This window comes from Urocitellus parryii, chromosome 3 (assembly GCF_045843805.1).
Source record: "Urocitellus parryii isolate mUroPar1 chromosome 3, mUroPar1.hap1, whole genome shotgun sequence".
NCBI lineage: Eukaryota > Metazoa > Chordata > Mammalia > Rodentia > Sciuridae > Urocitellus > Urocitellus parryii.
Genome location: NC_135533.1, coordinates 183624030 through 183637045, shown reverse-complemented (window position 1 = coordinate 183637045; position 13016 = coordinate 183624030). Strand labels below are relative to the sequence as shown.

At 40.6% G+C, this 13016-nt stretch overlaps 1 protein-coding gene across 1 annotated transcript in view; it reads right to left on the bottom strand.

Annotated features, from left to right (window-relative positions):
• Rarb (retinoic acid receptor beta) overlaps positions 1-12712 on the bottom strand; it is a 163954-nt gene extending 151242 nt beyond the window's left edge. The window contains exon 1 of the mRNA XM_026406690.2: positions 12091-12712. Within this exon, the coding sequence (XP_026262475.1) occupies positions 12091-12247 (157 nt within the window). The 5' untranslated portion in view covers positions 12248-12712. The remainder of the gene's footprint in view (positions 1-12090) is intronic.
• Between the last annotated feature and the right edge of the window lie 304 nt (positions 12713-13016).

Below are 13016 nucleotides of genomic sequence, written 5' to 3'. Positions count from 1 at the left end.
TATTCCTGCTACAAAATTTTATTGGTACTTGGGAATTGTCATCTGCAAAATGGGGGTAATTGTCGTGCCTGCTTCTTTGGGCTGCTGTGAGGACATGGATTATTTAAACACTTAGCCCATAACAGGCACTCAATAAGTATTGTGATGATGGTGATGGCTTCATTGTAATTAAAATCAATCACAGCAGGACATGGTGACATAGACTTGTAATCCTAGCTGGAATAAAATTTAAGTCTAGCCCAATGAGAGTCTGTAAAAATCTTAGTTTTGCTTTGCAAAGCAAATGTGAGCAAAAATAAGTGCGAAAGACTTGCCAGGCCCCAGGAAAAATTGTTCCACCCAGAAGAAAGAGCAGAATGAGTGAAATCACCACCCTACAGTATTCTGTTTACATTCTCCTGCCGTCTATTTACCATCTACATAAAGACATAATTAGAGCTTGCTAATAGCAATAGAAGGGGAGAGAACAGGCTAAAGGGAAAGGGAATGAAACCGAATGAACAAATAATAGAAAGAATAACAGCTGGAGTAGATAGAGCTGTGTTGTCCGACACAGTAACTAAGGACCACATGTGGTTATTGAAAGTTAAATTAATCACCATGAACTAAAATTAAAAATTCACTCCTCAAATATAGCAGCCACATCTCAAGGGCTCAGCAGCTACATGTGACTAGTGATTACCACATTTGAAATGCAGAATTACAGACTATCTCCATCACTGTAGACAGCCTTGCTGGCCGGAGGTCAAGGGAGGAGTGCACTGAACATCCTCTGGACAGCCATAGTTTACTGAATATTGACCATGGACCAAGAACCATACCAACCCCAGAGAAGCAGGTAACACACACAACCTGACCTCAGACACTTTCCAGTTTACTGAAGGAACTCAGTCAACAAAACAAAAACAACAAAATACATACATCAAAGGAAAAATGGGTAAGAAATGCAGAAAACAGCCCACATAGGCTGGACTTATTTGTAATGGTAAATATGGTGTCCAGTATCCAGTTGTTACAAGTAAATGAGGTCCATTTTTTTCACATCTAAAAAGCTTTTTCACAATATCATATTGGGGAAATAGTCTATTTACTGAGTATAATGTGTCAAATACACTCTCGTAGTCAAGGCTTTTGATGAAGATGCAGATCGTAAGGATTATGGAACCATTTTGCAGAGGATGCTCCACAGCAGAGGCAGCAGGTAAAGTCTCTGCATCACAATGCACTCCACCCTCAAGTGGGCACCTTGCAGGTTTAGACCTACTTCCATCTAGAAGCTACTATGTCACTTCCTGCCAATCATTCTACTTCATCTGTCTCAATTTCCTCAACATAGATACTTCCAACAACGACTCCTCAACATAGATACTTCCAACAACGATTTGATTTCTTGACCTGGTGCATAAAAATCCCAAACATTAACAATATATTTAAAGTCACTAAAAAAAAAAAGTATTTGCTGAAAGACCAGTACTAATCATTATGATGCCTATAAGTTTCACTTAAGAGTATTGGTGAGGCTAGGTATGGGATCCTGCCAACACAATAGAGATTTAAAATAGATGGCAAATATAGAAATATCCGTTCAATTCCACTCTGAGAAAGTTCTCTTCCTTTTTTTTTTTTTTGTTTTTTTGTTTACACAGTATCAGTGCTGATCTAAGTGCACCATCTTGCATGAACACCAGTACCCACATTTAGATGAACTACACTAACATGAAAAGCCTCCTTCTCATCTCTCATCTTCCTGAGAATCCTCAGTAAGTACTCCACTAATCCTGCCCCCAGCCCTGTGAGCTGCAGCGGTAGCCAGGCCAGCACAGACCTCAACAACAAACAGGATGTAAAAACCAAAGGACAAAAGTGTAAAATCCTTTGGACAGAGTTTCCTCCCCAATTTAAGGCTGTGGTTTATATTAGAAAAAAAAAATAATGTAATCAGAGGAAATTATGTGAGCTACAGTTCTTTACCTCTCTAGTCCACCTTTTCCCTCAAATCAAAACACTCTCTGGTCCTTTCCTGGCATAATTAGAATTTTTTTTTTTTTTTTTTTTTTTTGTACAGGGGAATGAACTCGGGGACACTTAACCACTGAGCCACATCCCCAGTCCTTTTTTTTTTTTTTTTTCATATTTTATTTAAAGACAGGGTCTTACTAAATTGCTTAGGGCCTTGCTAGATTTCTCAGGCTGGCTTCGAACCCATGATCCTCCTGCCTCTTCGTCCTCAGTTCTGGGATTACAGGTGTGCGCCGCATGGCTATAATTAGGAATTCTTCACTGACAGAGGTGACAATCAAACTGCAGACTCTGAGGACCCTCAGGGGAAGGTGAAGAAAAGACCACCTGGGATTGGAAGCCCGGCTCTAGGACTTATTATCTGTGTGACATCAGTCATGTTCCTTATCTTCTCTGAGCCTCAATTTCCTCATCTATAAAATGAGAATATAATAACTGTCTCCTAGGGTGGTGGGGAATTACCTGATAATGTGTACACACTCCTGAGGGCAGAATTTTGTTAAATGTTTAACCAGTCAAAACCCAAGCTGCCTAAAAACCCACCATCATGGTAGCCTCTCTCTGGAGATGAGATTTTTCTTCTCAGGATAGGGCACTCATGCTGTGATTGTTAGGGTAGACTAAAGATCCCTGGACTTTCTTTGCCACTCCACCCCTCCCCCTGCTGAGAGGCAGATTTATTGAATCTGGGCTGGTCCTGTGACTGATTAACCAGAATACAGTGAAAGAGACTCTGTCCATTTTGGACCTTGAAGAGCACTGAGACATTCCATTTCCTCCTCCTTGGAGGGCTCCTCTTAGGCCACCCCTCTCAAAATATGGCTGCTGTGCTGTGAGCAGCAGAAACCACATGCTGACACTCCAGGCGACAGCCCCAGCTGAGTGCCCTGCCAGCAGCCAACATCAACACCAGGCCAGCCCTGTGAGGGAGCCTTCTGGGACCGCAGCCCATTTAACCCTGCAAGACGTGGCCCCATGAAGATCTGCCGGGCTGAGCCCAGTCGATCAACAGGATAAGGAGACAATAAATGGTTAGGCCACTAAGTTTGGGGATGGTTTGTTACACAGCCATAAATCACAGAAGCAATCCCAAAGAATAAGATTGTAAAAATCGAATCAAATCAACTCCCAAAGAATATCATTATTTAACAAATGCTTCAGAAATATGCATGGGAACATTTTCAAAAAGCAAGTTCTGAAGGCATGCATTCATTTCACTGCTCAAGATAGGTTTAAAACTCCTTTATGGGCCCTGCATGGTGGTGTACACCTAAAATTCCAGCTACCTGGGAGGCTGAGGCAAGGGGATCAAACGTTCAAGGCCACAACTCAGTGAGAACCTGTCTCAAAACAAAAATTAAAAAGGGCTAGGCTAGAGTACCCTGGGGTTCAATCCCCAGTGCCACAAAAGCAAACAAACACAGTCCTCTTCCTGAAATCCTGTTAGAGATTACCTCTGAGTCCAACACACAGAAAAAAACCTCACTTTGTGACACAAATGGGTACCCCACTTGACCACACTGCCTTATGAACCAGCTGTGGTTCCCAATGGGTCCTTGTTTTCACCATCAATCTCAGGTCCAAAGTCCTGAGGAGATGTTTGTGTTATCAGGGGGGGTTGTGTCACCATGACCTGTGTACACTAGTCTCTCCCATTACATTGTGATTCAGAGGGAGCAGGGACAGTGTCTGATTTGTCCTCATAGGTCACATCAAGGAGCCTGGCACACGGCAGATACCTGAGAGAGTCCCACGTTGGACTGAACACCGTTAGGTCTAATCCATCAAAGAGCAATAAAAATAAAGTGTGCCACCAGCAGTGTCTCTGGACTAAGTATACTGTGACAACATTGAAGGTGACCAGGCTCACTGGTAAAAGTCAGTCATTTGTAGAAAGTTGGGGCAGTGGGCAGGGGGTAGTTAGGAAATGGATACCCCAGAATCAGGACCAACAGGAAGGACTGTCCCTAGGGCATGAGCTTCAGGTGGAGGAACAACTTCACTGAGGAAAGGTGACACATAATTTAGAGAGAACTAAAAAAGATACTGGCTGCTGTGAGCAAAGGTGCATAATCCACCTTTGGTGTCATGCCAAAATCAGAGCAGAAAAATCTACCAACATCTGTATGTTTTCAAGATGAGAACAGAAAGCTAATCCACACGATCTCTAATCCTTCAAAGGAGACATTATTATTCCCATTCCGTACCTGTAGAAATGCATCCTGTGCCAAGTCAGGCTATTTCCATCATCTCAGACCATCAGGCAGTGAGGAGGAAGCAGGGCTGGAGAGGTGCAGGGGAGGGTCTCGAGTGTGAGAAGGAGTGGGAGAAGTGGTAACACTATTAGCCAGTGACGACTTTTCACAGCCTCTGCTGAGTGCAAGACAATTAATATCTCCTCTCTAGAATGCTGTCAATGCCCAGGTGCTAGGGTATTTGTAACTTCTGCCCACTAACTAGGAGCCCAACATGGGTTACTGGAGTCTTTGACCCAGTAGCAGAGAGATGCCCATTCATCCTCCAACTTTCCTCGAAGATCCAAACCTGTTCATCCTATCTCGAGTTCCTATTGTTTCCTCTGATAAGCAGGGCCCCGGTGAACAATTAGAGCTTTCAATAAATAATCTCTAAGCACATTCATGTGATTGACTGTTATTTGATACAGCAGTTAGTTTCAATGGGGCAGTTAATATTGATCACATAAAGTACTCCAGACAAACATGAAACAGTTCCAGAACTCCATGGATTATTACCCTTTATCTGCCAGTCATCTGGGTTACTTGTAATGGTCATGGAATTTAAAATCAATAATAACAATTAGTGTTCTGTACACCAAAACGGATGAATTATGTGAAATGGGTTTTCATATAAAAATCAAAGGGGGAAGCAGGCCTGTAACACGGCAAAGACTCTCTGAATTTCCAGTGCACATTGGCAAAGGCACATTCGTGCCAGCTTCCCCGAGCAGGCAGCTAGAGAGCAGGCAAGGTGTTCGGGAGAACATGTGGCTGTTGGAGACACACGAGAACCCCCCGATGGTATTAATCCAAAAAGATGAAGCATAAAAGATAAATGTGATCACAAAGAATGCTAACCAATGTAGTAGAATTAATGCAACTGTCAATTTACCTCCTCAGAGATGCACATCTAGCTACCTTTCTCAGCTTTCCATTTGTAGGCATTAATTGTGAATTTTTTTTTTTTTTGTAGTAAAATGGCAACAACAGATTTTTAGCTCACGGTACCACGACTGTAATGTCTAGATAATTAAAATGCAAAGCAACAGAGAAATGTTTCATCGTTAAACTGTAACCAGCGCACTCTGTGAAATCGTCCATTCCAAAGACTTGTTTTTCATCAATTATTTGTTATTTATCTGATGTAAATATAAGAAGGACTAATTAAAATGTATGTCTTTTTATACAGCTTCTTGTCATTAAAGCCAATGAAAGCATTCTGAGGGCCATAATGAAATAATTATGTTTGCCTTTAAGAATTCTCTTCAATAACACATGGTAGTACTGAGCTAAATTAAAACATCAGGAACTAAATTTCGCTGCCTCCATTTCCATTTTAGTTAATTATACCCCCAAGCTTTCCAATAGACCAGACCCTACAAAAAAATCTTTTGAAGCTGAGACGGCCTTCAGACCATCAGCCTTTTTTTTTTTTTAATAATTATGGACTTTGATGATATGACAAAGGTACTGTAGCTGTTGAAAGCCATAATATTTTTGAGAAGGATTTATTACATGATGTCTTCATTTGCTCTGGAAATTGGAGAAAAAATTGGGATAAATAGGATACAAATCTTTTTCTCACCGTTAATTGATGCTCTCATCTAATTTGGTCGTGAGCTGCAGTCTTTTAAATTCAGCTTTTTTTTTTTTTTCCGTCTGATCTGATAAAATTTTAATCTGTGACAAATCAGTCATTGATCAATAACAACAACAACAAAACATCTCACTAAATCTGGGTCAAATGAGAAGAATTGCTTGTTCCATATGAAAATTTATATATATATATATATATATGGGACTATCTTTAAGACAGTCGTGAACTTAAAAAAAGAATCTGTGAATTTTAAAAAAATAAGATAGGACTCTTTCATTTGAAGTCCTCTTTCTCCAAACCTCAAATCAGAGATGCTTCAGAAAACAGAACAAACAAACAAACAAACAAAAAACACCCTGAGTTAGAAAAGATGAAAACAGGAGAAGTGCTGTGATTTCAGGGCTGGTGTCAATGAAATGGCTTTAGCAAGGCTGTCATATGATGCGGATGGGGGTGGGAACTTTGTACTTACTAAAGTAAATAGGAGTCCCAGGGATTAACTCTGACAATGTGAATTCCCTCACATTTTGTTCTATATGGAGGGCTGGCAAGGTTTGTGAGTGGATACTATCTGGTGATGGGTGGATAGACTTGTCTTAGACAACAGCAGGAAATTGTTGACAGCTGGGGACAAATGCCTCCTACATGACAATGTAAAATTACAGCTGCGATCTCAGAATTGGCATTTATTAAAAATCACACAAGTCCTTTTTACATTGCATTTAGAGAAATCTGCATCTGGGAATCCGGGGCACGATCACCCACCGATGCCCTGTTAAAATCGGCCACCTTCCTCCTTTTTCTGAGCTGGTACACTCCATCAGATATTCTGAGAGGCCTGGGCCTCTTGGAATCAATGTGCCCTGACTAGAGGAAATGCTCGGCCAGGCTGGGTCGCCTCCCTGACGTCAGTTCCTGTTATCCTCGCCTTATCTTGCAGGGGGCCAAGAGTCTTATCTTACTGAATGGCCCCCTTTAGCTCCCTACCCTGCAAGGCCAGAGAAAAAGCAAGTAAGTCAGCAGTTTCAGTGCCTGTTTGAATTCCCTTGTACGAAGTTCTAAAAGCCAAAGACAAATAAAAGAGCTGGGAGACTTACCCTCTAAGGCTTCCTAGTACAAAGAACTTTTCCAACTTTATTTTTTTCATTCATTTGAAAGGGTTGGGGGGTGGGATGGGAGAGGATGGGAATCCTGCTTCTCAATGATAAAGCAAGGAAGCCAGGGAAGAAAAGAATTGCAAACAACACATTGACTGATGAGGTGGTGTTATTAGATCTTACAGATAAAGCAGGTTATCACATTGCCTATTTAACAAGAGGTACTTAGGCCAAGCCACTTACAGACAGGATACTGATAAATCTGAAACCTGAGTTGACTCTGCCCTCCTTCCTGTAGCACCTCTAAATTGAACTTTTTAAGAAGCTGGCAAAGATTTGTTCATAACAATTCAACTTATTTCCCACTCCCCCATCCCAACACACACACACACACACACACACACACACACACACACACAGAGCTCAGAGGTGCAGGAGTGAGAGGCACAGTCCAATCCATTTTGCAGGGGATGCCTTCTATTTACAGATCCACAGTTTACTACAAAAGGAATTCATGTTCAGAAGAATGACCCAGAAACACAAGGCGATCTTCAGTCATAATGGAAAAATTAAGCTGTGAGCGCTCCAGTTATATTGACCATAGAATCCAAACAAAGACTTTCTGTGCCACTCCTGGGTTCAAGGGGCAGACTAGGAGATGTCGTAATAGTGAAATATCTGGCATATTTCAATGATTTATGTGGGAACTGTGGCAGCATATTTGAAAGTAGGTTATTCTAGAAAATCAGAGATATATGATTGCGATAACCACCCAGTCAATTTGAAAGGCAAGATTCTACATTAATATCTTTGGAAAGGTTTTTAGCCAAGGTTTTTTTTCCTGATTAACCTTCATCAAAAACTCCCATTTCTGAAATAATTTATTTAATTGATAGTTAACTGGATTTATATTAGAACATTTAAAGTATAAAAATGTCATTTAAGAATTAATTTATTGGCACATACACATAACTCAAACGCCATAGAAGATTTTTAAAAAGAGCTTCTAAAATGAACACTGTGTTTATTGTTAAATTCCTGTGCAACTTGAAAAGAGCTTTCTACTTTGTATGTTGGTTTTTACATCTCTATCTTCCTCCCACACGATAATCTTCTAATTGAAGAATTTGCAGCTTTTTAAAGTTTTAAAAATTATAAATTTCTTGAGAGAAGAATTTATAATCTTTCTCACTTATTTCCTTCTGGGAAAGAGTTTAGCAATGTTTGTGGAATGTGTACAGGGGTTTAACATATGAGGAAGGTAAGTTATATGTGTCTGATATCTACAGGAACTTTCTTTAATTCTTAGGCTTAAAGAAATTATAAACAAACGAAACCTCCCTGACAATATTGACTGGTTATACATGGTCAGAACCAGACTTCTAGAAAAGAGAATGAAACTTTTGATTCGTGTCCATCATCCCACGAGAAAATCAACATTCTAGCCATTTATCTTTTAAAGAGAGAAAAAAATAAAGATCAGATTCAATGCAAGGGCTTTCCATTCTGGCTGGCAAATCAAATTCTAACTAGAGCTTCCTGATCAATTCCATAGCTTGAGTTTAAACAAACAGATGTCTATCTCACCCACTGTTTCTTGGTCTTTAGAATCCACCTTTTTCTGGTGGTAAAACTTCAACTCATGCTTTTTTTTTTTTCCTTATAAGTTACATAGCAATACTTCCCTCCTAAACATACCAATTTATCTGCCTATTGACAACATTTTAATATTTCTTTTCTTCTACAGCAAAGAAAAACTTAGTGAATCTCCTGCTTATTTTTAAAAAAATGACCTTATCCTGTGCTCTTTTGGAGACTTAAGCAAAAGTCCCTGTTCTTCTCTTCTTTCTCATGGTATTAGTTACCACAGTCATGTGGCAGAGAAGCAGAAAATTATGTCCTACTTTAGAAAAACAATTGGGCCTTTTCACCGAAATATTTATTCAAAACCCCATTCAATTCATACTGTGGCTGTCAGTCTTTATTTAGTCTCTCTTTCACAGGGTATCTTTGATTTTGCCACTTTGACCCCAATTTATATCTCACTAGGAGAGGATTTAGATACTGTTTAATACTTAAAATTTAGGTCCCAAGACTTGGAGAAGAGGGCTTTTCTTGTTCCTTAATCACCCATTCACTGTTTGTTTTAAAAATAATTTCGTCTCATTAATGGGTGAAATCCTATTTCAAAAAGAAAAAAAATTTTTTTTTTTTTTTTTTTGCCCTTTCTCCTTTTGATGTATGGAGTAGGGAGAAGACAGGGAAAGGGGCCAAGAAGTTGTCACACTCACAATTTCACCAAAAGCAACTATATTTAGAACAAAAAGTATTAAGATTTATCCTTATGCCCCCTGAGCAATTGATGCTGCAAACATCTGGAGCAACCTTAAACCCAGATAATCCAGAAGGCATCTGAGAAGAAACTTAGCGACTCACATACCTGCCAGGGCAGTGTTCATTCCTATTATCTATACCACATTCCCTTCGTAGCCCCCTAATCCTAACTTTGCATGTTTATAACAAGCAATTTGAAGGCCTTAGGACAGACAGCCGGCAGCTGGTTGGCATGTCATTCTCTTCCTTTAAAGTTAAAAAGAAAAAAAAAAAAGAAGAAAAAGAATACTCTAGCATCTTTCAAAGTGAACTTGTGGTGTAATCTATGTTCAAAGGTTTGATTCTATTTCCTACACACACACACACACACACACACACACACACACACACACCATAAAAATCTAAGTAGGATCTCAAAGTAGAAAGCAGTTTGGGTTGGAATTTCGTTCTATTTTTTTCCCCCTTTGCCCACTGTTTCCTCTGTGTTAAGAGCACAAACAGATCTGCTTCTCATCAAAACAGCCATTAAGTACAATGGAAAAGGCTGTGGTTTTTATGTTCTTACTTATACAAATGTACCCTAATGCACTTTTATTTCAAAAGCCCCAACTAGCTATTTCACTGTGACCCAACACAGCCCGGGCCCCGAGTGGTGCAGACATTTTTTAGAATCTCTTTTTAAAGTGTTTTAGTTTTTTTTTTTTTTTTAATGCTTAAATAATTTGAACAACTAAACTGACTAGTCATACAGTGGTTTATAGAGAATAAAACAGCTCTGCAGGGGCACAAACAATATTTACATTCTATCCATTTAACCTAAAGTTAGGGTGTGGGATTTAAACCCTTGTGAAATTGACCACAATAAGCACTAATTGCCCTGCTTACAAAAATAAGACACTGGAATTTCTGAAATCCTTTTGTCAGAAGGCTTTATTTACTTTGTCTAATGCAAGTTTCTTTGATTAGCTCAACTTGGCTGTTATCAACACTTCTTGCTTATCAGGCTAGCCCTAGGCAAATGACACATTCACCACTCGCTCTCCCAGATAAAGCAAATCCCTTGTTTAACTTGTTCGAGAACAAACAAAGCTTTTCCCTCTACTCTTACAACTTAATAGGCGCGTTTGGAGGGCTAATTACAAAAGGGAGATTGTCTACGCCTAAAAGCTCTATTAAGTTGAATAACTTTCCAAAAGGATCCCAAACCATATTTTTCCTTCTGTTTAAAAAAAATATATATACGTTTCCTTACAAGTTTCTGCAACAAAAAGTTTCAGACTGCCCCAGTTCCTTGGGATTCCAACTGAAATTGTTCATAATGTTTTAATTGCTACAGAGAGGACTGGTCTAAAAGATCCGAGTGGATTGGAAAATTATTTTGTAACAGTTTCTTGGAGTAAGAAAATAGGCAGCAAGAAAGAAAAGACATTAGGGAGAAGTTGAAGATTAAGTCGCCTTACGAAAACTACATATATAATTTTTTTTCTCTGCCTATGGCTGTATGAAATGTTAAGTCAGACAGCCAGACCATTGGCATCAGATGGTTATTGATTTTTCAGCTACAAACCTGTTGATTTCCTGGCCCAAGAACTAAGCCTTTTTTTTTTTTTCTTAAGAAAAAGTTTCAGAGAGGACAGTTTAAATCCTGTCTTGTCCTTTCCTCTTTTCCTGTCTCTCTTTTAGATTAGCCACCATGTTATTAGGAAAACTCAATTTCTTCCAGTTAAACTTTGACCTCTTTGAAAACAAAGATTTAAAATGTCATTTTCAGGCTAATGCTCCAATGAATTGTCAAATAAAGTACTAAAAACATTTTGATAGATAGCTGAGCCATTTATCTAAATCACTGTCAGGGCGGCAAAGTATCCTGCAGGCTCCCACTACAGCCACCCGAAGGTGGAATTTTCTGGGACTCCTGGTCATTTCTCAATCCTGCAGCCAGGCTACTGTTGACCAGATGCGTGCCTCGGCACCGTGTCAGCATCAGATAACCAAATAGTCAATATTTTTTTTTTAAAAAAACTGGGCTACCCCACTTATATTTCCTTTCATTTAGCTGGTGTCCAGGCTCCCGGCTGAATTGCAAGATATGGAAATAATGGATGGCTCAGCCCAAGGGGTGTTCATTGCCAGTAGTTTTCTAGCAAAACAACAACTTCTTAGACCAACAAAGTGACTAGGAAAGGTGGCAGCAGGGTCAATGCTAAGAAATATTGCCTTTCCTTAGCAAGGAAAACATTGGAGGCGGCCGCCTGAACTGGTGGTTTATGAACTTCGGGAGCAGCAGCCACCTTAATTAGGCTAAATTCCTTGCAGGGAAGATGTCATATTTTAATTACTTTGGACTGCTGAAATACACAAGAGAGGGATATATACAACTAGCAGCTAATCCAAAGAACAGCAAAGTTAAATTCCTCTCGCACACATCTTAGTAAAACCTGCACCGTGTGTCAAACTGCCCTACTTGAAGAATGTTTCAAAGTCCTGTGGTCACCCCTCTACTCCCCCCACCCCGTCCCTCCAGGCATATTTTAAAAACTGTTTCCAAGAGATTATAAGGGGGGGGGGGTAAAGAGAGGGGCACGGTACGGGAGCCGTTATTTGGGGAAGCAAACATCTTAACAGGAAATTTTCAGCAGAGGGGAATCAATATGCATGCGTGCATATCACACCCCTTCAGCATTAAATCGTTAAATCCTTTGTCTTGCTACCAATGCAGTTTATTTCCAATGTCTTTATTGCATGCAAGAGAAACCATTAATTTTTTTTTTCTTGGTAGAAGAAGGGAAAAAAAAAATAAACCTACATTGAGCAGTGTGCCGATGCTGCCATTCGGTTTGGGTCAATCCACTGAAGCATGCTTTGAGAGCTTTCTCCTGGAGCATGCAGGAAGACGGACTCGCAGTGTAGAAATCCAGGATTTGCCCAGGACTCACTGACAGAACATCCATACAGTCAAACATGATCTCCCCTGCACCGAATGTCTGTAAAAGTGCTTATCCTCTAGGTGTGGAGGCAAATGGCATAGAAAAGTCCACCCAACTCCATCAAACTCTGCCCCTTTTTTGGCACGTAGGCTGTTGGTCTTTTTCCCAGCCCCGAATCATGAATTATGACAGACAAGCCAGCTAAAAGCCTGTAATTGATCCAAATGATCATTTACCATTTTCCAGGCTTGCTCGGCCAATCCAGCCGGGGCGGGGGGTTCCCAGAATGATCCCAAGTTCTCCTTCCAAGGAAATGCCTGCAAAAAGCCTTCCGAATGCGCTCCGGTTCCTACCCCGACGGTGCCCAGACAGACCCTGCCCGGCTCGCTCGCGTCCTCGGCATCCCAGTCCTCAAACTGCTCGCCTGGGGGAATTCTGGTCCCCCCTTTGGCAAAGAATAGACCCTCCTGCCTCTGAACAGCTCACTTCCTACTACTTCTGTCACACAGAATGAAAGATTGAATTGCCTAATATATGCGAGTGAACTTTCGGTGAACCCTTCCCGGGCTGCTAACCTTCAAATGACCCAACTAGTCTGACATCACCAACTCCCAGGATTCTCACAGAGCTTAAAAACTCCCAGCAGCCCTGCAAAAGCAGACAGCCAGAGAGGCAGGCAGCGAGCGCACCAGCCGGCGCTTTCTTTCCCATTTCTCACCTTAAAAACAATGCAAGAAGTGCTTTTAAAACGAGCCGGGGAGGAGCCAGGCGGCCGCTCCCGGCTCACGTGGAGCGCCAACTTCTC